Source organism: Gallus gallus, chromosome 1 (assembly GCF_016699485.2).
Source record: "Gallus gallus isolate bGalGal1 chromosome 1, bGalGal1.mat.broiler.GRCg7b, whole genome shotgun sequence".
Classification (NCBI taxonomy): Eukaryota; Metazoa; Chordata; class Aves; order Galliformes; family Phasianidae; genus Gallus; species Gallus gallus.
Window position 1 is genome coordinate 11,389,735 of NC_052532.1, and position 27,334 is coordinate 11,417,068.

Genomic DNA, 27,334 nt, shown 5'->3' on the forward strand with positions numbered 1-27,334 from the left:
TAAAAATGCTGTATGTCATCATATTTCATAGGGCAATAAGAAAGATGATATGCACTTCCGAGTAGCAGTGATGGGCCAAACTATGATGACATAATAAGGCTGCGCACAAAATTGTTCATTCATCAGTCTATAAAATCAGCATATAGGAAAAGAAAAAGCACTCAAAACACCAAGGAAAAGAAATGAGTCCATAATCCAACACAGAATTTTAGACATGAAGGTCTCAGAAAGAAAAGTTTGAGCTTTATTTTATTTGTATTGAGCTCATTGACATCTCTAATAAATGTTTATCTCACACAAGTTTCAACAAATGCAAATAATTAACATTAGCCTTAATTACATCAATTAAGAATAACTGGAACCAACACTCTGAACAAAATAACAATTAATTTTAATTCAAGCAGAGTCTAGGAGCAGAACATATTTTATAAGTCTGAACCTGCATTTAGATCAATGGGATTATAAATACGAACAAACATATTTGTGTGCATGCAAAATTGGGCCCTGAGACATTCAAAATCATGGGACTTGACTTGCTCGATCAGTGCTGCTGGAGCACCACATCATGCTAGGCCACACTGATAGAGTAAATGTAAAACTGCTAATGGTGGAATTCAAGCTAAAGAAAATTTAGCTTAAATGCTAGTGTATCAGATTCAACAGGAGCGCTGCTGTTGTTCCTTTGGTGAAAATAACTCACCATTAGGTTCTGGCACACAAAAAAATGTATGTGTATATATATATACACACACAAATATGTATATATAAAATATAGTGCCTTATATATATACATATATAAAGTGTGTAAAAACTTGGTGTCAGATCTTGAACCACAGCAAAGGAGAAGGTGAGTCAATGGCTTTAACAGTACTCAAACTTTTTTGACATGTCCATAGGATTCTAGGGATGTCTTCAGTCAAGTCATTGCCTAGAAAGCACAATGAGGAAGCAAATGCATTAACTTTCTAAGTGAAAGCAGAACTTCTCTTTGATGTCATGCTTCTTTCGCATCTCCTGCCCTGTTACTTTGCAGTTCCAACTCATGGCTGGAAAAAGAGACTCTCATGATTTATTATGTAGACTTTGCCCTCATTAATAGTCCTTGGGGATTCTTATGATTCATCAGCTCTAATGCACAAAGATAGCCGCACAACTTTGTTCACAAAGAACATTAAACACGACGGATTAGATAATTTTGTTGTTTTTTTTCTTTTCTTCCGAAAGGGTGAAAACACCTTGTTGAACACACCTATCAAAAGATACTGTCCTTTGCTAGCACATTAAACTTTTCTGGATTAAAATCTATCATAGTACTATTTCCAAGCACCAGATTATCAGAAGCTGCACTGTGTTTGATTTTCCTTTTCCTTTGCAGCCTTATGAGGACAAAAAATTGAAGAAATCTCATAAAATGCAGAACTCAGGCTCTTGTTCTGAATTCATTGACTCCATGGGACACCCCATGATATTCAGCATCTGTCTCAATGACACTAATTTCAAAGATAGGGCATTCAGATTAAATGAAAAAGTAAACCATTTGCACAGATGGCAATGTTTGCTACTTATCTAAAGGCTGACACACTTCATTAACCAAATAATTGCACATATTTCCTTGTGGCAGATGGCCTATCAGAGGAAAACTAGGACTACCTGTTCTCACTTATGCTCTAAATGAAGAATGTGGAACACTCTGATGGACCCTCTGGACCATCAAGATCATTATCTTGGTGTTCCTTCTGTCTCCAGTATTCTGGAAAATTTTCTCTCCACCTTAAATGTCATGTATCAGAACATTCCCTAAGGGTTGCCTTTGGTGAAGTGGAGCTAAGGTAGCAAAGAGGCTGGTATGCAAGGAACAGCCAGAAAAAGAAGCACACAGCAGAGAATACAAAGAGTAGTGGAGGCTAGGAGTTAGGGAGTAGCTCAGATTACCAAACATCTGTGGGGCCAAACATCAATGAGCACTATCAACAAATGAATGACTGTGGTATATGTACACACCATCTCTGCACAAAATGTATAAATCAAGTATTTTAGTAAGTCTTTTTATTAATTTCATATTTTACAGTTAGTAGCTTTACATAACAAACTTTACATTCAACACAATTTACATCCCTGAATAGAGGATAGAGAGCAGATCTATTGCTGCAGTTTCCATTCCTTGAAGGAACAGAAAGAAACATTTAAATCAGAGTATCATGGCTTGAGCTCAAAGGTGTTGTCATTCCCTAGCCTGCGCTCGGAGCTAGAACATTGGCAAGGGTCTTTCCTTTGTCTTGTAGTTCCCAGTAGAAAAAAAGTAGCAAGTTGCATAAATGGCAGAGGGTGGACTAAATTCCAACCACATTTCAACTTCAGTCTCCTTGAATGTCATTTAAAACTTGTAACAAGGTTCATATAATCAGTTATTTGAAAGTATAATTTCCACAGTGACCTCTGATGTCAGACGTGAAGGCCTTCGGAAATATCAGCTTATTTGGGTTATTCAGTTGGTCTTCTAAAAATGGAAAAGCACATTGAATTCCATTGCATGTGAAATCATACCTTTTGTCACTGAATTTTAACATGCTTGACTGAAACTTCATCCTTTGCCTACATTTGAAGACTTTTGTTCCCTGTAGTGAAATAAAATCAGAATTCAGCATGTGATCAGGTATGTCTTCTTAAAAATGGTTCCTTACTACAGCATAATCACTGTAACATTCGTGTTTCTGCTTGTTCCCACCACCAGGTTATCCTATCCAGGACAGACCTATATTTCATCTCAGTGGGCTAGCTATGTTCAGGAGGTGTTTAGGCTCTCAGTAAGACTGAGAGAAAAAGTGAGAAAACCTATCCAATGCTCTTGATAAGAAATATAATTTAAAGTGAATTCCTCGAACCCCAAACGGGGATATGTTCTGGGAGAGTGCAGGAATCTACAGCTGAGTGGCCTTTGTCCCAAGGAAGTGCCAGGAGGAGTTTCTGAGGTGTTCAACAGTCTTAGATAGAATGTCTGTTTTCAGGAAGTCACAACAATCATGCTGTCTTTTGGAAAAAAGAAATGTTGGTGATTTAGTTCCCAATATCCTCTCCTGGGTATGCTAAGAGCATCCTAAAAGATTAAGGCTTGGAGGAGAATTTGAAAACATTATCTAAATTATCTAGATTTTCAACAGAACTGAAATAATAACTACTGAACTTTACTAGCACCTGAAAAATAACAATGGATAAATATGTAATGATTCTGAACATCTTAAGCCCTGAGAAGAAGTTGTTGCTGAGAACTGAGCCATTAGTGCTTACTTACTTATTTCAATTTCTTCGATCTGCATATGAAATAGGAACCCATGAATGCGAGGAACAGCACAGAACCTGCGATGATTAATACCATCTGCACCACACCCAGTAACTGGACCCGACCGGTGACTTTATTTCTGAACATTTCTGCTTTTTCATCTCCAATAACAGCAGACTGAAATAGTGCAAAAAAAAAATGTCAGTGAAAGGTAAGTATGCAAAAATCTCATTTGCTGAATGTATTCTTGGCATGTGTGCATAGAATCACAGAATTATAGAATGGCTTGGGTGGGAAGGAGCCTCTAAGATTTCCTAGTTGCAACCCCCCTGCCACAGGCAAGGTTGCCAAACACTAGATCAGGCACTAGATCAGGTTACAAAGGGCCTCATCCAACCTGGCCTTGAATACCTCCAGGAATGGGGCATCCACAGCCTCTATAGGCGGCCTGTTCCAGCACCTCACCAAGCTCTTAATGAAAAACTTCCCCCAGATGTCTAATCTAAATCTCCCTTCCTTCAGTTTAGAACCCTTTCCCCTTGTCCTATCACTACCTATCTGTGTAAAAAGTTGGTTTGCCCCTTGTTTATAATCTTCCTTCAAATATTGGAAGGCTGCAATGAGATCTGCCTGGAGACTTCTCATCTCCAGGCTGAACATGACCAGCTCCCTCAGCCTGTCTTTGTAGGAGAGGTTCTCCAGCCCTCTGATCATCTTTATGGCCCTCCTCTGGACCCTCTCCAACAGCTCCTCATCTTTTCTGAGCTGGAGGCCCCACAACTGGATACGGTACTCCACACTTGGATACGGTACTCCAAATGGGCCCTCATGAGGGCAGAGCAAATGGGGACAATCCCCTCCCTCACCCTACTGGCCACCCCTCTTTTGATCCAGCTTGGGATACAGTTGGGCTTTCTGGCTGCAAGCACATCATAGCATGAGATTAATTCATCAAGTTCAGGGCATCAAGACAGAAAAACTCTTCTTGTTTGTTTGTGCTTTTTTGACAGTGAACATATGCAGAAGATATACTAACCTCATTTAACCAAAGAATAGGGAAAACATAAGGTTTTTGAACTTTTGATAAAGCCCTGGAATGAGAAGATAAAACATACAGAATGTTACCATTAGCTTGTTGCATACACCCAGTCTCTACTTAACCATTTCTTCACCTCCACTAACAGTTCCATCTCCCAGACATACTTCTATAGTATAGCTCTGGATTGAAAAAATAAGCCTAGAATTTGTAATAGTCATTTTACATATCAGGCAATTATCTCTTTCTGTCTAGTCTTCCATGTGTAAGCAGTCAGAAGAAAGAAATACTGGACACATCTATGTGTTGGAGTAAGGGTCTGAAAATCTGTGTGGTATTCACCAAAGAGATGTCCAGAAGCTGTATGTGGACATTTGGGCCAATGAAGAGAAGAGAAGCAGAAAGAGGACCCTTTACCCCTCTGACAAAATCCAACCAGTGACAGAGAATGCATAAATTATATCTGTCATTAAATTTATTACAGAAAAATATATTTTCCTTTCTATTTCATTCTCTACTTGAGTTTTGTAAGGATGTTATTTTTAAGAACACGTTGCAGTGTAAGCTTCTATGGGGAAATCAGATATGTGTCAATATATTTGGGTAGTGCCTTGCACAAGAAGGCTGCTCTTTCACTGAAATTTATATTCTCTGGGAAGCTTTTGTGAGACACAGGAAAAACTTTGGTGAAATATTCTCATTCCTTCTTTTCCCATTTCTACCAGTGTACTTTAACATCAAATATATAAAAACAAAGTAATGAAAAAATACTCACTCAATTTTTGATGAAGGTGTCACAAGGAGGTTTACTTGCAGTCTTTTGGCAAATTGCAGTGTAAAACCAGTGGTCTAAAAAATGGAAAAAAAAAAAAAAAAAAAAGAATCCTCTAATTTATGTTAGTTTGTTTGTTTTTTTTAATTGGATGCATAAATGCATAAATTGAATGCAGAAATTGGCTGAAAGATTTACTTCAATAAGAGATGCAAGTTTAATTGGCACAGGGCAGAAAACATTTTGCACCAGAACAAACATTTCTTAACAAAGGTCAGATCTTTTCTTCATCTCTTTTTCACCTCTGTTCTCCAGAAAACTCATATTAGATTCAGAAAACTTGAGTTAATATCTTTATTTCAAATGAAGGAACACAAATCTTGACTGTAGATTTCACTGAAGTAGATTAATGCAAAATCACATGAGTAAAACCTTTAGGAAGAAGTCCTGAATTTTACCTTTTCATCCAAATTCAAAGCAAAATAAAATTTTGTAACATTAGAACTCATCACACAATTCATACCACATTGACTTGTGTAAGAATATCAGCCACTGGAACAGAAGTAGAGGTAAAATTGGAGGCAAAGAAAATCAGAGGTGTCAGATTCGTTAGTCTGGGAGCTCTGTTGCACAACCAGAGTCACAGTGACAGTACTACTTCTGTTCTAGAATTAGGCAAGTAGTTGTGCTTCAGGCTTAGCAAATTTCTTGGAAACAATCTGATCTATATCCATTTGCTACAGTTAAATTGAAATAGTTGTTACACAAAAATTGTTAACTATTGAAACAGTAGCATAAAAGAAAGTATCACATTGAAGGAATTTTTATAAAGTAGTTGAATGTCACAGATAAATTCCAACATGCTTCAAAACTTTGTGGAATTTATTTAATCCTGTATTCCCAATAAGGAAAAATCAAAGCTTATTTTCCAAACTCTGAATGTCAGAATAGGACAAACTTTTGCTCTAAATTTCCCCTGCTAAAAGCTTAACACCTTTGTGAGCAGATCTTAGAAAAAGATCATAAAAATACTGCATTCTCTGCTTTTCCCTCTGGTAAAAGACTGAGTTAGAAATATTAAATATTTGGACTTACAGGCTCTACATCTAGAAATGTCTCATGCTCCTCCTCATTTGGGCTCAGACCTTCAACATCATGCAATATAGATTCACTTGCATGAAGAAAATGTGGAAGAGAGATATACACTGGCCTTCCTATTTGAAAACAAACAAATGAAAAAATCATTTGAATCATAAAGCCTTGTTTCAATACTCATCTTCTGAAGCTATTTTCTATGCATACATGATTTGTCATGCAGACAGAAACAATCCTAGAAAACGTCATTAATATCTCCTCTGCTTCCACCAGAATAAATAGAGATTTTTTGTGACTCTACTCTCATGATGAATATGGTGAAATAAATTGTGGTTACAAATCCTGTCTTTGTGTCTATTTTGTGGAGCTGAGAGTGCTCCTAGCTCACACTGAGGTTAGGACCTGTCACTGTGTCACCCCACGCTCGTGATCTTGTTTCAGTAGAAAGCAAGCCTGAAAGGAACTCATGCTGCCCACCCTGCACCAAAAGCAGACTGCGTATATTTTACTGTACCAATGCAAAATTAAGCCGATGGTGTCTCTCACTTTATTCATGTGCATATAGTTGAGTGGGTGTGAATTATCATAAATACAAAGACTGTGACTCTCTGGCTTTCATATAGTTCCTATATATAGTTCCATTCCTTTCCTTTCTATATGTGTATTCCTGAGAAGTTCAGTAGGCAATCTGCAGTATCGTGTCTTTTTCTTCATAGTGCCATGCAAAATAGAGAAATATTAAAGCCATCATTTTGGGAAAAGATGCTACAAAAATGGAAAGCTCTCACAGGTAGCCTGTGGAAAACTGTGCAAATAAACACAAATGTCCTGGATCCTGGGGCAACACTTTGGCTACAGGACAGATGCTTTCTCCCCAGTCAGACAGCCTGTTTGGCAGTACCACGTCCGTGTCATACCTGCTTTGCAGGAGCTAATGTCTAGGACTCCAGCCAGTGTGCAGTTCTGTGATATGACCTGATCTGTACAGAAGCAATAGTTATCTCCAACATCAATCGGTGATGCAAATGCTTCGCGAGGAACTGTGAAACGATACAGTGGAATTCCCTTCACGGTCTTACTGGTCTGGTAAACTCCATAGATGGATCTGAATATAAAAGAGGAGAAACGTCAGTTGGGTTGAAAGTCTGAATTTTGTCTCTTAAAGGAGACAAGTACTTCACAGAACCCACGTTCAGCAGTTTGTAAGGGTGTTCCTCAGTAATGAAGATTATTCTGTGCTTTCACAAAGGGGTGTACCCACTCACAGGTAAGCACAGTGAGACACAAAAAGACAGATAAAAATACCAAAAAAGAATATATACAAAATGAATAAACTAAGAGCTCTTCTTTGCTATGCTTTTCTACAGTCACTGTTATAATCAAATGTTTGAATTTTTTTTGGACTACATTAGAGATAGTTACCAACATATATGCTCTTGATTACAGTGTTTTCCTGACCTGTTGATAAAGATCTAAGCTTTATGGTGCTGGCAGCATATTGGATACAACCTTACTCCATTGCGTATGAGCCAAAATACCACTTCAAACTATTTTGCTGATACATTACAAAATAATAAAGAGATATGGTTGGTATGCAGTAATCTAACCAAGGCAGCAACACTTTGTATTGCAGCCAAAGTAAAGAAGGATTCTGGCTCTTGCAACATGGTCAGAAACCTTTTCCATGACCCTGTTTCATCCCAGACCTTTGGGAGGTTGCTATTGCCCTTCTTTGTTCATTAATTATGAGAATTATATGGTCAGAGGTATCTCTCAAATTATGTCCAATTAATCTAAAGAATGTTATAGTTTCTACATTATGAGTTTCCTTTCCCATAACTTGAGAAACACTGTCCAGTTTTGAGATACAATTACTTCACACACACACACACACACAAAAAGTAAACAAAAAACAAACAAACAAAAAAATTGCATGTAAGAACACTGATCTTTAAAAGCAAGCAATTCACAAAGCGCATGATCTACTTTATCCCTTTTTAAAAGGAAGCAGATGTTTCCAGGCAGCAAAATAAATACTGGGATCGAACCTCCCAAAACAAATACACTCTGATGCTCTTAATATCTCTTCATATTGATTTAAGATATCCCACTGGAGAACTCAGGGACACCAAATAACCATAACAGAAGAAGCATGCTGGAAAGCCATCAGCATGGGATGAATTAAGCAGGTTAGTTTGTTTGTAAATACATAAAATATGTAAAAATAGCCTGTGGGAAAACAATTTTGAGTATCTAGTGGCTGATAGCAAATTCTCCTCTGCACAGAAATCAGCAGAAATCACCAAAATGGGCCCAGCCAGCCCCTGCAAAGGGGCAAATTGCCAGCTCAGACCACATAGGGAGGTGAGGGGCTGTCCTGATCCCAAAAGATCAGGTCTTTGAACCCTGTGGGTTTCAGTATCTGTAACACCTCATAGCAGTGTCTGCTGTAATAAGCAAAGGCATTCCCAAATTACACACCTGTAACTCTCTGAAATGAAACACACCATGAATAGCTTACTACTTGACACAAATGAAAGTGATAGAATTAAGCTCATGAGCACAGCTCACACATTAAGTCATGTTTAGGTGAAACAGTTAGGTGAAACTGCCTCAGCAATCTAAGCTCCAGCAGAGATCCCTTCAAAATGAAAGAGCACTGGCAGTCACACATGCATGCACAGCAGGAAGGGGCCAGCATACCTGCAAATGTCAGAGGAGAAGAAGCGCAGTACCTGATTCTTCTTAACAAATGGAGGAAATGATGCCCCATCTGTAAAGAAAATAAAGAACACGTTAATTAATTTCTAGCTCAGTGCTCAGATGTTACTTTTCCATTAAAAAGTTAAAAGTAGACATAATGAGTCACTTGTTGGGAAAATATTTAGGTAAGTTATTGTACGATGGCAAGTACTCCACAGAACTACTGTTTTTGAGAGTGAGCCAAATAATGGCAGCTTTTTTTTTTTTTTTTTTTTTTTTTTTTTCCAAAGTTGATAATCTATTTATTCTCAGAAAGAGCAGTGATGCACTGGCACAGGCTGCCCAGGGAAGTGATGGTCACTGTCCCTGGGGGTGATCAAGATGAGGGACATGGTCTGTGGGCATGGTGGCATGGCTTGGGGTTGGACGGGATGATCTTAGAGGTCTTTTCCAACCTTAACAGCTCTGTGATTCTGTGATTCTATATAATTTGTCTGTTGTGATAGGACAAGTAAAATGGTTTTAAAGAAACAGAAGGGAGATTTAGATTGGATATAAGGAAGGATTTTTTTACAATAAGGGTGGTAAGGCATTAGAAGAGGTTGTCCAGAAAGGCAGTGAATGCCCCATCGCCCCATCCTTGGTGACATTCAAGGTCAGGGTGGACCAGGCTCTAAGCAACCTGATCTAGTGGTAGGTGTCCCTGTTCATCACAGAGAACTTGGACTACATGACCTTTAAAGTTCCCTTCCAACTCAAGCGATTCCAAGACCAGGGAGGTACTCTTCTCCTGTACTCAGCCCTGCTGAGGCTACGTCTTAACTACTGTGTTCAGTTTTGGGCCCCTCACTACAAGAAAGACATTGAGGCCCTGGAGCGTACCCATAGAAGGGCAACAAAGCTGTGAATGTTCTGGAGCACAAGTCTTACAAGCAGCAGCTGAGGGAACAGACATTGTTTAGTCTGGAGAAGAGGAGGCTCATGGGAGACCTTATTGCCTCCTCTACAGCTGCCTGAAAGGAGGTTGTGGTGAGGTGGGGGCCGGCCTCTTTTCCCAGGTAATGGTGATAGAATGACATGAAATGGCCTCAAGTTGTGCCAGGGGAGGTTCAAGTCAGATGTTGGGAAAAAAATCTTCTCCGAAAGAGCGGTAAGGTGCTGGAAAGAGCTGCCCAGGGAGGTGGGTCACTGTCCTGGAAGTGTTCAAGAGAGATGTAGATGTGGTACTAAGGGACATGTTTCAGTGGGCAACAGTGGTGGCAGGTGGATGGTTGGACTAAATGATCTTGAAGGTCTTTTCCAACATTAATGATTCTATGATTCAACGATTCGATGATCATGAAATCCATAAAAAACAGAGGATATAAATACAATTCCTACTTAATATGAATCCCAATACACGAATCACAGAATCACCAAGGTTGGAAAAGACCCACAGGAACATCCAGTCCAACCATTCACCCATCACCAATGGTTCTCACTAAACCATGTCCCTCAACACAACGTCCAAATGTTCCTTGAACACCTCCAGGGTCGGTGACTCCACCACCTCTCTGGGCAGCCCATTCCCGTGCTTGACCACTCTTTCAGAGAAGTATTTCCTAATGTCCAGCCTGAACCTTCCCTGGCGCAGCTTGAAGCCATTCCCTTTAGTCCTATCACTAGTCACACGAGAGAAGAGGCCAACCCCCAGCTCACTACAACCTCCCTTCAGGTAGTTATAGAGAGCAATAAGGTCTCCCCTGTTGTCCCCTGTTAAAAAATACGCTGCCATTGCTTCAGTGTATATGTAGTCTAAAGCTTCCTAGAGATGCTTGGTTCACTTGGAGTTCAGCTGACACCTAGTGCTTATAAGAAATGCAGCTTTAATCTTCAAAAGTGCATATTTAATAAAAAGCACTAAACATTTTTTGCTCAAAACTGTTCAGTTGGAGCTTCTGGGAGACAAGCACAAGAGGGCCAGAGGAAGAGCTTTTTGCTGATGACTTTGTCCCATTTGCCATGAAAAGAGCAGCTTGCCTACTTAGAGGCATAATTCTGCATTGCATGCATCTAGTGTTGAGTAAGAGGAGTCTCACCCATTTTCCAAGCAAGGTGTTGTAACAATCTTTTAACCAATACATTTGTTACTTTTTGCTACAACTCAGTTTCTTAGTCAGCAATTCTAACCAAGAAATGGAAAACATCTGTGATATCTTTGAATCTAGTTGGCAAGAGCCAGAAAGCCAAATTACACACTGCTGCTTGCCCACTGCTGACAGAAGCACTTTTCCTTAAAGACAATCCAAGATTTTCCTGGAGACATGCTCTATTGTAAAATCTTGGCAGTGCTGGAATGTTCGCAAATACGGACTCATTTCAAACCATATAAGTATGCTTATTTAGTCTTTTTATCTTATTATTTACTTTTGCTCGGAAAACATGCTGAGATCTGGTGTGAAAGCTTACAAGATGCAAAGGAATTCTCACTCACACGACATTTTAAACCTGCTGATTCTCTAAACATATGTCCCCTCCTTAGCAGTCATTCTGAGTGCTCATATAAACTGTGCAATGACCTTTGCCAACAAGGAAACTCTCCTCACTTTCAAAGGACTGAAGCACTTAATCCTGATACCTGAGTGTGTTTATTCCATCAGCTGTGGAGAAAGACGAAGAAAAAGCTAACAGTGGGAAAACAAATGGATTTCAGGTTCCATAATAAAAAAGGTAAATTCCAGAACCTAAGAAAACATTGCCTCTAATAAAATTACTCCCCCAAAAGAAGAAATAAATTCCTCCTAGTTCACAGCCTTTTGGAAACTCAGATTTTTGGGAAGTGTTTGAAATACTTCAAAATGAACTGCCAAGTTCACTCGTTTATACACTAAACCACACTGTGTGTGTATGTGGGGGGGGGGGGGGGGGGGGGTTGGACTAGGGTTAGGGTTACCTTTCTTCTTTATCCATTTTCACTTGCTACTACCCTCGTCACATCAGTTTCTTTTCCTATCTCAGGAAAAACTTTTCTGTCCATTCTGGTACACGTAATCTTGTTATTCAATAGTGCAAAAGAATATGCACTACTAGAAGGAAAATATGCTGTTTTTCAAATGCTATACCAAAGAAAAAGAATCTTGCTTACATTGTAACAGGCAGATAGTAGAAATAGTCAGCTAGATCTTTCCTTGTTCTCCTTCATCATCTACTCTAGCTGAAGTGTTTAAGTATATGTAAAATAGTGTATTAAATAGTGTATAACGATGTATAATACATAACAAAGACACATGCATATATAGTAGCAGCAGTGTGTATACAGTTGTATTTATATATAGGCATTTAATGGACAGAATACAGGACTCAGAACCCAGAGGACTTAACTTGTATTTTTTTATCTCATTAAATTGCAATATTAATATAATTACATTAATAATTAACATCAATATCTCTAATATTGCAATATTAACTATATCTTGCAACATTAAGAAATGACTTGAAGTTTCAAAAAGCTTTAATAGACTCACCAGTGCCATTAACCAAATCGCAGTAACCTTCCCAGTAAGAAAGATTCCTTTAACATAAAAAAAAATAGTCATGCTTCATGAATTATACCATGTAAATCATGTCATTATTACTAAGCTTCACTGCTCCATTATAAGCCTGATTTTTTAGCAATGGCACAGGACAGAAATAAATTCCGTTCAGATAAACTATATGATACAGTAGAATAGGATAAATGGTATATACCTAATTAAGTACACAAGGCAGAAGCAACTACTTGTAACAAAGAATCAATAGCTGTCTTAAATCCAAGCTCATAAAAGAATATCAAAAAGCCTGGAGATCGATCAAGCTTTCCTTGAGTTATTTATGACTTACCATTTAATTATAGCTCTTAGTGAGGCATGTTTTAAAAACCGCACCTTGAAAATACCTACATTTTTTCATATATATAACATCATGATACCTTTTGTTTTTATAACTTTCAATTATTGCTGTTTTGCTTATGTCTTCTTTCCCAGTATACACTCTGTAAAGTCCATCAGATGTCCCATTATACTGTAACAGACACAAGAAGGGATAACAAAAGTACTGTCAGGTTTTTCCTCCTCACAGCAGCAGCCTTAACTTTCATTCACAGAATTGTAACTGAATCATTAATTCCTCTATGGTTTCACTTACCGGGTAGAAGACTCCCAGAACTGGGTCCAAGGGAAAGGGAACCTTGTTTAAGAAGGGGTCTTTGTATCCCCACAGTATTTCTTTCACTGTTCTGTTCTGCAGCATGTTTGATTTAGAAGATTTAATCCAGGTATTTAAAAGTAGTTGGATGAAATTGTTTTTATACAGGGCAGGTGCAGCCTACAACAGCAATAGAATTAATGTTTGGATGAAAAATACAGACCGACTCCAAGAAATCTCTGGCAAAGCTGGTAAGTAATGTGGTTACAACTCACTTTAAGTTAAATTTTTACTTACAGCTAACACTCATTAACAAAACAGTTGCTGGATATAACTTAGCATAAAACAAGAAGATTTGTCTTCACTGTTCACATGCATTCACTAGATTATCCTTAAACTCTTTGAACTTCAAGTCCCAGTGCATATAATACGGACTGCACATCTTCTGGTTTTGTTACCTATTGTGTCCATATGTCACATACAACAGCCTCACACACACTGTAAGCATGTAAGTACAAATACACATGCCTTGTTACCTGTTGGCTGTGGTTTAAACTTAATAGGATGAAATTATGCTATCAACGATATGACTGCATCTGGCATAAAAACAAACAACTGCTGATGTACCATTATTTTTTACTCAGGAAGTATACATTTCTGCTCTGGAAGAATACATTTCTGAAAGTAACATGCCCTTTCTGGAAACTTTTAATTCTACATAACAGATGAACTTTTTCTATTCCAGTGAAGAATTATGTGGTACTTTATCAGCAGTATGTGGGAAATGAGCAGTATTCGTGAATGCCATAGCATGAAGGACTTTGTTTCACTGAAACAAAAGCAGCTCTCTGAAAGGGAGATGCGGGTCTAGATTAGAACATAGACAGTTGGCCATTATTTCCTGCTTATGTCAATCACCTCTTCATTCTAAGAACTCATAGTTGTTCTGAAAACTCACATGCAGGAACCACAGTTTCATTAGGAGACAATACAGCAACACAATCAGGACTGATAACAGTTCTTTCCCACACAAAACTTGCATAGAAGGATGCTTTTTGTTGCATTCTGTCTAAGCTGGTGACTTTGCTTTCATTGGCAAGAACAAGTCAGTTTTCTTTTATAGTTGAGATTACCCTGGGCATATAAGGAAATCTTAACGTAAAAGCAATATGGCCTTGGAACATGCATTATTAATGCTAAATTCTCCTCTTTTTCCTCCAGTATCTCTACATTTAAATGTGGATATTATGGATTGGTTTCTTGACTTACAACAACAGCGAGGTTGAGGCACGTGATGGTGTCATTTTCTGTTCCAACAGACATATCAGGTTCAAAACGGGCAGCGTTAGGCAGCATGTACGATATTGTGCCATTAGGGTTTTCTGTGATATTTTCTTTGGGTAAATATCTGACCCTTGAAATACAAAATAAAAACAGAATATTTTAAAAACTGATTTTTGCATCAACATATAACCAGACCTGACTGAACTTTTTTGAACACTTTTGAAAATGAATGTTCACCATTTTATAACCACTAAAAGGATTCTAAACTTTCATTTGAATATTTGTAAACATGTACTATGTATTTCTCCTGTAAATATTTCCTCAATGCCTAATGCATTTTTGTTTGACACTAAAATCCAAACAAATACTTCTTAATCTTCTGTTTCAGTAATCAACTCTGTAACTTCCTGTACTCTGTTCTGAGTTAGTTAAGTTTAATAGAATCATATTTTCTCTAAGATTTTTAATTGTTGCAGGCTACCAGAAGGGAATGACTCAGAATAGTTAATAAACACTCTTGGGATTTGATGTGATAGGCTTGTGTTCCAATGAAAGAGATTACAGGTTAAATCTATAATGGAAATTTCTTTGTTAACATTTCATAACCACATGGAGAACTACAAGCAGTCATTCAACACCACTAAGAAACACAAAAACCCTTCTCCTGTGTGTCTGTAAGTGTCTATATTTCAATTAGTCAAGGCACAAATCTCCCAGCTATTGCACTCCTGGCTCTGTCTCAACTCTTTATGTCTCCATCTTCTTTCTGATCCCACTGTGGGGGTGGCATCCAGCAAGCACTGTATGGGTTAGTCTACACTGTGGGACCACAGAGTTCTTAACGGCTCCATTCTGGAATGGATTCTTGCTCCATCAGATCTTACAGCCTGGATGTGGGGGGACCAGAAATTTCAGAGCACATTTACCTACGGCACAGATGTAACCAGTGCAGGTGGACTATACCCCCAAAGCAGCTGGATCTTTGGTTCTCAAGAGTGGTTTGAGTACACGCCACTTTAATTAATGACCTACTGTGTAAAGTAGCTATTTAGAAGTTGGGAGGTTTGTTTTCTAATGTCACATATAACTGGAAACAAAAGACTTAAAGTTTTCCACTTCCAAAGAGAATCCTGGGGATAACTGCCTTCTCAAGGTCGGTTGTTCTACTTTGCAGTACATAAGTAAAAATTAAAAGGGAGATTGAGAAAGAGACCCAGTGTACTAGACATTCAAGTAGATCTGATATCTCTGATCAAGGGACGTATCTTTCACTTTGTAGGTGAGCATGAGTGCAGCAGCAAAAAAAGTAATAGACATCATTTCTTACAAAGCTTTACCTACACATTCAGCAAAGACTTACTCCTGAGGGGATACGAAGTCCCACAAGATGTCTGTTTAGTGAGAATTCTTTTTCAGCAGTATTTCTTGGCTGCTTAGTTTCTTGACTTCTGTGTAACCATTTTGTATGTAATGTATGAACCAGGTAATGTATTCCCAGGAAATGTATGAACCAAGACATTCCAAGGAGAAATTAATCTTTCAGATATTAAAGCACCTCACCTTCTGATGCTGCAGTCCAAAACCGTCTTTGCAAATATTTTATACACCCCCAAAGATATTAAGAATGAAATAACCAATTATATTAGGAAAGAGTATCATAACAAGAGTGCCAGTAACAGGTGGGCGCTAACTTAATGATTTCGAAAGCATCAACTGGTCCTTGCATTCTGCTCTTAGGTAGTGCGTTAAAATAAAAATAAATAAGTAAATAAATAAATAAATAAGCTGTTTAGGGGGAAATGTGGGAACTAAAAATCTATACATTAAAAATAAATCGTAAAAGATCAATAAAACAAAACACTTTATTAAAATAAATATGTGTGATACCTGGCTGATAAGACAATCTCTCACTTTCACCTAGAATACTTTTCTAAGAGGAGGGTAAACACTGAAAAGCAACAAATGCATCATGCCTATGTGTTTTTATGGTAACACCTCCGCACTTGGCTGTCATTTTTCACAAGCTTCATACCTGGATACCTACTTTATATTTTTTTTCCAAATGTGAAACATGGTAAAGAGAGTGCTTGTGATTGCTCTGCATAGCTGCAAATATTAACGCATTTTTTACAAGTCTGACTAAAATAGGGTTCTGGGCTTTCCAAAACCATTTTTGACTCAGCAGAATTTTGTCTAACAAAACTTCTGATATGATACATCATTTATGTGGGGACTCTGCTTACCTGTATGTGTAAGGTCCTCTTTGTTCAAGCTTTGGACGTGCTCCAAAGTTCAAAACGTCTGATGGATTTTCCACATTAAAGATCCAAAACTGCCTGTAAACAGAGCTTCCTGGCACAAGCCAATTATCATATGCAATGGTACCATTTGAAATGACAGCATCCTAAAAGGGAAAAAAAAAAAAAAAAAAAAAACAGTTATGATTAACAACAACAATAACAACAACAACAAAAAAGACTGAGAAGCAGTGTTTACTTTCCAAATATCTATAGAAGGTTCCCAAGGAAACAGAAAAAAGGCTGTTCTATCATCAAGAAAAGGCATACAGCACACACATGTTTCACCAACATGTGAAGGCAGACTGACAAAACTAAGTCCCTCTAAAATCTATGAGCACAAAGCTGATATAATTACCACTGTAGCCTGTAGAAAGCTTTCCTACTGTTGTGGGTGCACATCGCCTTAGTTTCCACTCTCCAAATCCACTGATGACTTGTAAGAAGAAAATGTTTGAATATCTGAATCTTATCCAACAGTTTTCAAAGTCCATAAACTACCTTTCATACATTTGCCAGCATCCCACAGGAGAAGATAAGCACTATCTCTTATCACAGCACTGACATATGCACTAAGTCATTTTACAGCCAGGGAAAGTGAATAATGCTCATGTAGGACTGTTTTGTTGTCAGCAAATTCTTGTGACTGAGACTGACACTTTCTATGAAGTCTCTCTGTTTCATTAGGGAGGTTTTCCAGGTTCAGAAGATGAGGACAGAATAGAAATATAAGGAACAGATAGGACATTGGGAATTGTTATGTAGTGACCAACAGCTTTTTGTATGTGGCACTCAGACATACTATGATAAATGTTTATTGAGCATTTGGGACTGAAAAGTGAAAATAAGAGTTAGAAGGTATGTTTCCCATATTGACAGGGGTATACTCGCTCTGTCTGGTCTACATTAGACTTCTTTCCATGTAATTTTATAAATGCCTGGAATTTTTGTAAATCCATTGGAGGTAAAAATCTAGAAAAGGTTTTACAATAGGAAGAAAACTCTAAGCAGCCTATCTCCAGCCTATAGTATGCTTTCTAGCTGAGTTATGCAATATTATTTAGTTAAGTTTCAGAGTTCACAAACCTACGGAAAAAAATTGGAATCTTCCAGAAAGTTATGCAGCAAGAAAAGACATTTTAAATTACAATTGAAATGTACTGTATTTTCTTTTTATCTTCATTTTCTGATTCTAGAGTTTGTTTAGCAAACACCATCCAAGAAAGAATAGTACTAATTAAGAGCCACTGTTTCACAAATGAATGTGACATCTTGGAGAACTCCTGACACAGACAATATTTTGCCTAAGGAAAGGCTGTTTCTATAGTGGAGCTGCAAATGCCTTGCTGGTAGTATAAAGCATTGAGCTTGTTGTCCAAATTTCTGGTATAATTCATGTGGATTTCTGTGCTAGGGGAAGGAAGCATTTCCACAGCATATGTGTTATCAGCCTGAGGGCTTGCACTCAGGCCTGACAGCTACAATTCCTTTCAACCTTGTTTTGCAAAGCCTAGGAAGCTAAGAACTGTTCCAGCTGTTATCCTGAGTGGGGAAGGCCATTCCCTTGGTGAAGAGAGATTTTCCATGGTTTGGAAATTAGCTTTTTGAGATTCATAGATAAGTACTCAAAGGATCTGGGAGAAACAGGTCAACATAAAGACTAGAAGCTGTCAAATGTGATATCCATCTAAAAGAAGGGCAGGAAGAAGGATTCAGGGAATTACAGGCCTGTCAGTCTGACCTTGGTGCCACGAAAGGTCATGGTGCAGATCATCTTGTGTGCTACCACACAGTACATACACAACACTTGGGTGATCACACCCAGTCAGTATGGGTTTATGAAAGGCAGATCTTGCTTGACTAACCTGATCTCCTTTTGTGATAAGATGTCCCATATAGGGGATGAAGGAGAGGTTGTGAATGTTGTTTACTTGGAGTTTAGCAAGACATCTGATACTGTTTTCCACAGCCTTCTGTAGAAACTGGCTGCTCACGGCTTGGATGGATGCACTGCTCAGTGGGTGAAGAATTGGCTGGATGGTCAGGCCCAAAGGTTCATTGTGAATGGAGTTAAATCTCACTGGTAGCTGCTCACAAGTACTGTTCTCCAGGACTCATTACTGGGGTCAGCCCTGTTTAATCTTTTTATCGGTGACCTTAATAAGAGGATTGAGTACACTTTCAGTAAGTTTGCAGGTAATACCAAGTTGGGTGGGAGTGTTGATCTGCGTGGGGGCAGGAAGTCTCTGCAAGAGGGATCTAGGTAGGCTGGATTGATGGACTGCATTCAATTGTATAGCATTCAACAAGGGTAAGTGGTGGGTGGAGCATTTGGCTCGTAACAATCCCATGCAGTGGTATAGGCCTGGGGAAGAGTGGCTGGAAAGTTGCCCAGCAGAAAAGGACATGGGAGTCCTGGTCAACAGCCAGCTGAAGATGAGCCATCAGTGTGCCCACGTGGCCAAGAAAGCCAATGGTGTCCTGGCTTGCAACAGAAGTGGTGTGTCCAGCAGGATCAGGGAAGGGACTGTCTCTCTGTACTTATCTATGGTCAGATCACACTTCATGTACCGGGTTCAGTTTAGGGCCCCTCACTACAAGAAAGATATTGAGTTGTTTGAATACTTGCAGAGAAGAGCAAAGAAACTCTTGATGAGACTAGAAAACCAAGACATATGAGGAGCAGCTGAGGGAACTGTAACTGTTCAGTTCAGAGAAAAGGAGGCTGAGAAGACCTCATTGCTCTCTACATCTCCTTGACAGGAGGCTGCACTGAGCAGTGTGTTAATTATCCCTTCTCAGGTGACAATTGATAGGACACAAGGAAATGGCCTTAAGTCACAGTAGAGGAGGTTTAGATTGGATATCAGGAAGAATTTATTCACAGGAAGAGTGGTCAGGCATTAGAACGGACTCCTGAGGAAGATGGTGGAATCACCATCCCTTAAGACATTTAAAAAATGGGTGGACATGGTTTTGCAGTGGGCTTGTAGTGTTAGGTAGATGGTTGGACTTGATGATATTTAAGATCTTATCCAAACTTAATTATTCTGCTTTAGTGTAGTCTAGTCTATACATGTGCAGCTCAGCCTGCTCAGGGTCTGCTTGTGTACTGTACTAAGCAATGTATTTGGATGGGAGAACAGGCAAGAATTTCACCTTCTGCTTCTGTGCAACTGGGACAGGGGAATGCTTAAGGATATCTGGCAGCTACATGATCAAGGAGACAAACTAAACTCTCTGTAAGTCTTCAGCATGTAACAGGCACAAAATGAATAGAGGAGTTGCAATCTTGGGACAAAATTTGAAAGCAATGTAACTGGCTTCTTAAAACCTTTAAGGTTTCCCTCCACCCGTTCTTTCTTCCTCTTATAACTCTTTGCTACGTATTACAGCTGCACAGAATGACACGCTAACTCCCCCACCACTGCAGATCTTGCTCAGAGATGTTGGACCTCTCTTTCCATCCTTGAGAGGCATAGAAGTAGCATCCTATCTGACCCCAGCTTTAGACATCTGGAGCACTTTGAAATACATTTATTCTGCAGTGGTCATACCTCATGACCTTGCACTGAATTCAAAAAAATTTAAAAAACATCACCTTACATCATCTGAGATTGTAGGCTACATGACAATCATTTTAATGCCCTGTACCTTACTGTATTTTACTATGTATTTTCTTATCAGTCAAGAACTAATTTGCTATACACCTAGAAAGGTGAAGTGACTCTCCCTTACTTTTCATGCAGGAATAACTGTCTATATTATATGCTTGGGAAATGCTAATGGGGAAAAAATTACTTTGGATATTGTATGAAGAGGTCCCAAGGAGTGAAGTAGCTGGGGAGCCAGGCTGAAGTGTGCTCCCTTATGGATTTGCAGCCCATCCACAAAATGGCACTACTACCACCATGGGGGCTTTTAAAGGACAGCCAACCTGATCTGACAGCTTTGCAGTTAAAGGGAAAAGCCAGCTACCACCATCTCCTGGACCTGACCTATCCACCTTCCCCTTCTTTTGGGCCTGTTCTCATTTCTCCAGGAGCTATATCTACTTTCTGGACTGGAGGAAGACTATTTCCTTTTTCATTTGATTTTTCTGCCAGTGAGCTGCTTGGCTCAGCTGTGTGGGAAGGTGTGAGGATCAAATGAGAACCATAGTTTAAAAATGGGAAGCAGAAGGACAAAAGAGGGAGGAGGAGGAAGGGAGTAAGACTGTTCTTTTTATTGGCATTTGGCCATTATTGTAACACTTTTTTTGAAAAAGAAGGTGTGTATGTTTTGCTGCCACATATTTTAAGAGTGAAAATCATGGGTTAAAGTGGAAGAAAATCTAGAAGTCTGTCCTTGTTCAAGTTCTCATTTAATAGCACTGATGTTCCTGCACCAGCAAGTGTTTGGCTGTCTGGTCACTTGTAAGGCCACCCCTAAATACTACTCCTCTCTGAAGCTGGCCTCATATATATTCACCAATTAATTCTGCCATGTTTTTTGTCCACTGCGATTTAATGAAAGGTAGAGTAATACAGGAAACAAGCAATTCACAACTGTTAATATGAAACAAGTCTCAGCTTCCTAGTCATAAAATCATATAATGGTTTGGGTTGGAAGGGACCCTTAAAGATCGTCGAGTTCCACCCTGCCTGCCATGGGCAGAGATAAATGTATCAGCTCCTGGTATCTATCTCTAATACCTTATGCAATATTTAACTATCGTTAGCAAGAGTAGCTATACAGTATGCAATTGCTACACAGATAAGTTCATCTCTTGACCCAAATGTGCAAGACTCAGTGAAATCAGAAGGAATTTTAGCCCCTTTTATTTCTGACATTTTTCCACTGGTGATGTTGAACAATACATAAACTGAAGACTGAGGCAGTCAACAATAGAAGCCTGCCATATTCTACTGTTTTACACAAAATTCAGTAATTATGATTTCTGATGAAGAAAACTGCACACAAGCCAAAAACTGACACAATTCTGGGGGAGGAGAAAGATGTTGTGTGTACCTTAGGCTGCAAGAAAATCGCTACTAGTTTATGTCTGTGTGTTGCATATGTTGAGCTGCAGGTGCAAGCTGGGGAAAACAACATGGTCCTGTGAAACTGAAGTAGCTAAATTCCATAGAAACAAATAATCTTCAACTTTGTAGCTGAAAGTAGGAATAGACATTTATTACTTTTTCTGTCATGACAGTACTCCCACATATTAGACTTCCTATTCAGGCTTTGTTGAATCAAAACTTTTACTCCTCTTTCATTTCTTGGTAATAAAAACTTATGGAAGCCAATCAGTTTTACCACTGCTGAAATACATGTGATATGATCACTTATGTTATTAGAGCCAGCTGTTGCTTTAGTTTCATTAGTTTAGATAAAGAAGTTGCATATGTCTTTTACAGGAAAAAAAAAAAAAAATGAGAAGTGTGTCCTATGCTGCTGGTACCTGTGAGGCAGTGATCTGGCCAATGACATATAAAAGATATGTAGAGAGATAGATGCCTAAATACAGTAATAGCTAAAACTGATAGATTTCCTTCAAAAGTAGCAGAGGCTAACCTGAGGACTCCACTGAAATAGGAGAGCACAGATGTATTATGGCAAAACAGTCTGTATTAGTAACTCACCAGGAATTTAATATATTAAGTAATATCATGTAGCTTCTCTTAATCTAGAGTTTGCACCCAGGCAAGCAGCAAACGATCTTAGAGAAATAGTGGAAAATAAATCACCTAACAATAGCCTTGAATGGTTAGACCTAGCTGAAAAAAATAAACTCAATTTTGTCTAAGTTAATAATATTGGATTTAGGGGGAGAAAGGCAAGAAGTATAACTGAGCCATGTCAATATATCTAATATATTTTTTTTAATGTTAAATGATAAAGGTGATTTCATTGAGAGCGGGGTTGATCTCTTCTCACTGGTGACAGGTGACAGGATGAGGGGAAATGGCATGAAGTTGCACCAGGGGAGGTTTAGGTTGGATATCAGGAAAAACTTCTTTACAGAAAGGGTTGTTAAGTGCTGGAATAGGCTCTCCAAGGAGGTGGTTGAGTCACCATCCCTGAATGTGTTTAAAAACCGTTTGGATGTGGTTCTCAGGGACATGATTTAGTGGTGGGTTGTTAAAGTTAGGGTAGGCTGTGGTTGGACTTGATGATCTTGAAGGTCTTTTCCAACCTGAGCAGTTCATTGATTCTATGATTCTCTAACTCATGACAGCGAGGAACAGAAATGTAAAATTTCTGTAAGAGTCATGTAAAATTGTATATTTTGATAGCCTCAAACAAAATACTTTTTGTAAAGAGCTCTGAAAAGTTCATGCTTCACTTCTTACTGTGACAAGACCAATTTTCTAAACCTCTAAGGTCTTCATGGAATGGTATCTTTGCCCTCTGGATAGATGAAACTTGGGAAAACAATCTTTGTCCTTTGGTTCTGAAATCTAAGGTGCCTTTAAAAAGGCACTTTTTTTAAAGGCACCTTTCATTATATAGTACCGAAGCTGAAATAGTTTAACATTGACCTTGTTTAGTTAATCTCTCCCACGATGCTACTGGTAGTGCTGTCAACCTTATGCCTCATATCGGATGAAATGGAAATATGCATACTTACAGATCGTATTTCAGAAAAAAAAATTTTTTTGTCTGTACATTTGTTTCTATTCCACAGTCTCTATTAACAAATTCCAGTGAAATTGCCACTGAAACCAGACAGTTTCTATGAAATTTTATTTAAAAAGCAAAAAGGTTTAGAAAAAATATTTTTTTAGTATATTTTAATACTTATCTTAAGTATTATAGCAGTGAATAAAAAAAAAATTGTTATTCTTGTTAGCAATGTAATTTACACAAGTAAATCAGAAGTATGAACCATTCTATGATTCTAGGTAGATTCAAGACCCTCTTGCACATCTTCTGAACTGCTCCTGTATTTTATCTGTATGTATTGGCATATTTTTTCAGAAAAGCAATTGTTTTGCACTCATGGTCTCACCGAATAATCAGCATGATTAGCAGAGAAGAAATAATCCAGTTTGACTTGTGGTTAGAAAAGCAAAACATACCCTATTACTTAAATAAACAAAGTCTCTACAAATTTACTCTTGTATTATTCAGATGAATATTGGCACTAAATTTCATTTTTATATACTTCGAACAAGTTACCTTGAAATAGTTACAAACATCTGAAACATGATCACAATGCAGAAAATTATATAGAGGGAGAAGAAAAATTACTCCAAAACTTACTACTAAGAATTTGTGCATGTATAATTTTATATGTAGATATTTGCAAAGTATGCTGTATAACTGACTCATTATTACAAGTAAACAGATGAACACATAACATTTGCAGTGTATGTAATTTGCTTTGAAAATGCCGAATGGCACAAGACAACATTCTGGATTAACAGAAAGTAAATTTTTGGTGTAAGGAGATATACATTTAAAAATAGCATGTTTACAAGAATATTTTCAACTTCCTCAATATTTTAATCAGTTAAAATTATTTGCAACTATAGACAGTATGTCTATATTTTTTTCTAAAATACTAGAAGGTGGATGAGACTATGTAGAGACACTCCTCTTTTTCATTTAATATTTTTTTTTGTGTTTTGTTTTTTTTTTCTATGAATCTGAAAAGATCATGAAAGAGTACATTGGATGCTAAGAATTGAATGCAGAAATTTTTTTTTCTTTTTTACAAAGTAATGGTGGATTCTAGGCAAGGCTTCAATAGGCAGTGAAACATTTCCTGACTGTTCATGTATCTACTTCTCTGTTTGACTTACATTGCTGATGAATAAATTATGTACAGTCTACCAGAAGGGTTTTTAAATAGCTCTCTCCAAAGTTTCCAGTACCTTCAGCTTCACATCAGATGATTAGGAAGACTAACCATCAGCCAAAGCCTGATTTCTAACTGTTGGATGGTCTGATCGACCAGTTTTAACTAGTTTCCATGGCTTCCATCATAGAATCATCATAGAATCATAGAATGGCCTGGGTTGAAAAGGACCACAATCATCATCTAGTTTCTACCCCTTGGTATGTGCTGGGTTGCCAAACACTAGACCAGGCTGCCCAGCACACATCCAGCCTGGCCTTGAATGCCTCCAGGGATGGGCATCCACAACCTTCTTGGGCAACCTGTTCCAGTGTGTCACCACCCTCTGGGGGAAAAACTTCCTCCTAATATCTAACCTAAACTTCCCCTGTCTCAGTTTAAAACCATTTCCCCTTTCCTATCCCTATCCACCCTTATAAACAACCATTCCCCCTTCTCTTTACACGCTCCCATCAAATACTGGAAGGCCACAATAAGGTCTCCCCAGAGCCTTCTCTTTTCCAAGCTAAACAAGCCCAGTTCCCTCAACCTTTCCTCATAGGAGAGGTGCTCCAGCCCTCTCATCATCTCTGTGGCCCTCCTCTGGACCCGCTCCAAGAGCTCCACGTCCTTCCTATACTGGGGGCCCCCGGCCTGGACGCAGTACTACAGATGGGGCCTCACAAGAGCCGAGTAGAGGGGGACAATCACATCCCTCTCCCTGCTGGCCACCCCTTTTTTAATGCAGCCCAGAACACAGTTGGCCTTCCGGGCTGCAAGCGCACACTGCTGGCCCATATCCAGCTTCTTGTCTACCAGGACCCCAAAGTCCTTCTCCACAGGGCTGCTCTCAAGGAGATCTTCCCCCACGACCCAAGTGCAGCACCACTTCCGCGGTCATTTTTTTTTTCAGCATGGCTTAGACCCACAGCTATGTACTCATTTTCACAGAAGATTTAACAAATTAACTTCTCATTTTTAACTAAAGTCAAAACTAGATTATAAAGAAAATCAGGTCCAAAGAGATTGAGAGGGAGAGAGAGAGGGAAATGTTTCTGCATGAGGTCTACAACACTCTACTTCAATTATTCTTCACATTCCTTGAATCAAGGAAAGGTGTGTGGTGAGATTTTGTAGTCTCATGGAGCTAAGCACATTTCAATTATGTAGTCACAGAACACGATCTGAATGAATTCAAGAGTAAGGCTAGATTCTGCATTAGAAATCTGTGTAGGTTACGTGCAGTAACGAGTGCATAGTTGCATTAAGTGCATGCAAAAATATATGGAGTGAGTCCCAATTAAGAAAAAAAATGCAGAAAAACAGTTGGATCATGATGGTGGTAAAAGAAACCAGTAACAATTGTAATTGTAGTAAAATAAAATAGACTTCTGAATTACATTAATTAAAATCCATCTAGAAAAAATATTTTACCTTCTCACACAAATCATGAAAGAGCAAGCTAATATTTTAATTACATTGCCATGTTTAAGTAAGTGCTGCAGCAACTATTCCCAGGAAAGTTTGGATTGTGTACATTACATAAGGTTTCTAAAAAAGTTAAAAGAAAAAAAAAAAGCAGAAACAGAACACAAGATTCAGAAATAATGACTATTCAGGAATCAGAAAACAACTGGATTGAAAAAAAGAAATATTTTGTACCTTTTTTATTGCTCTGTTTATGAGGTTATCTCCAACTGGTATCAGAACTCCTCCAAAGATGGCCAGCACAGCACCAATGACAGCCCCAGTGAGGAGCCCACAGCTTCTGTTACAAGTCATTCCTCTCCTTTGACAGGGTGCAGACAGGAAATGTAAAAATATCCTTGCTGCAGTCTTCCAAGCTTTTTTTCACACTTCTTGGTCCCAACAGACTCACTGATCTTCGTGAGAGAAGCTGATAATATATGGAGAGAGTGAACAAAAATTACATTCCAAAGGTCAAAAATACAAAGTACGTGAGGTGAAGCAGGTAGGAAGATAACATGTCAAAAACAGACAGATAGTGGATGACGGTACCAAAAAAAAAAAAGTTTTATACACATTTGGCGTGCTGATCATTTGACACATACAACCTGTTTTTTTGTTGTTTTCTTGAAGGCCATTATCTTGCTTCATTTGCCTTTTTTCTCTCTCTCTTTCTTTATTTATGGTTCTGTAGTATTAGGGAAAACTGTCATAACTCAGTACTCAGCTGACATTCTTCCTTACGAAAACACTTTCTCAGAAATCTCCCTGTGCCAAAGCAGAAGGTTATAGCATTCAGCCTTGATCACAGCCTGCAGTGCCCATGGCTACCACTTCAGGCAAAATCAGGAGTTTACACCACTTGAGTAAGCTACCCAGGCTGGGCCTACAACACACCTTAGTGGGAATGGCAGTCTCTAATGAGTGGCATCCACGAAAAGTCTGTCTTCTTGTACCTCTGTCAGTCCACAGTCTACTACTGAAGAGGTAAAATTTTGTTTCATAGAATCATAGAATGGCTTGGATTGAAAAGGACCTCAAAGATCATCCAGTTCCAACCTCCACTGCGGGCAGGGTTGCTGACTGCTCGATCAAGCACTAGATTAGGCTACCCAGGACCCCATCCAACCCAGCCTTGAGCACATCCAGAGATGGTGCCTCCATAACCTCTCTGGGCAGCCTGTCCCAGCACCTCACCACTCTCTCTGTGAAAAACTTCTCCCAAAGTTTCAGCTACTTCAAGGCCAGAGCATGATTGGATTTTCCTTGTAGGAGTTGAATTCTTACTCTCAGCCATCCACCCCATCACCCCATCCACCCCATCATGATTTATTTCACCAATCTCAGTTGCTTTACAGACAGAAAGGCAGACTTCTTAACAAATGCCTAGGATTTGGTCTTTTGAGTGTATAAC

General features: G+C 38.7%; 1 protein-coding gene across 9 annotated transcripts in view; it reads right to left on the reverse strand.

Moving 5' to 3' along the window:
• Positions 1-221: 221 nt before the first annotated feature.
• Positions 222-27,334, reverse strand: part of CD36 (CD36 molecule) — a 38,759-nt gene continuing 11,646 nt past the window's right edge. For 4 of the 9 annotated variants that reach the window (XM_046933722.1, XM_025147445.3, XM_046933661.1 and 1 more), the window contains 13 exons: positions 26,116-26,350; positions 16,572-16,732; positions 14,314-14,458; positions 13,045-13,224; positions 12,830-12,921; positions 12,387-12,433; positions 8,884-8,953; positions 7,098-7,285; positions 6,181-6,299; positions 5,089-5,162; positions 4,314-4,368; positions 3,290-3,454; positions 222-2,497 (listed from right to left, as the gene is read on the reverse strand). In XM_046933722.1, coding sequence (XP_046789678.1) covers positions 3,290-3,454; positions 4,314-4,368; positions 5,089-5,162; positions 6,181-6,299; positions 7,098-7,285; positions 8,884-8,953; positions 12,387-12,433; positions 12,830-12,921; positions 13,045-13,224; positions 14,314-14,458; positions 16,572-16,732; positions 26,116-26,235 — 1,416 coding nt within the window. In that variant the 5' untranslated portion in view covers positions 26,236-26,350 and the 3' untranslated portion in view covers positions 222-2,497. 9 annotated transcript variants of the gene reach the window in all.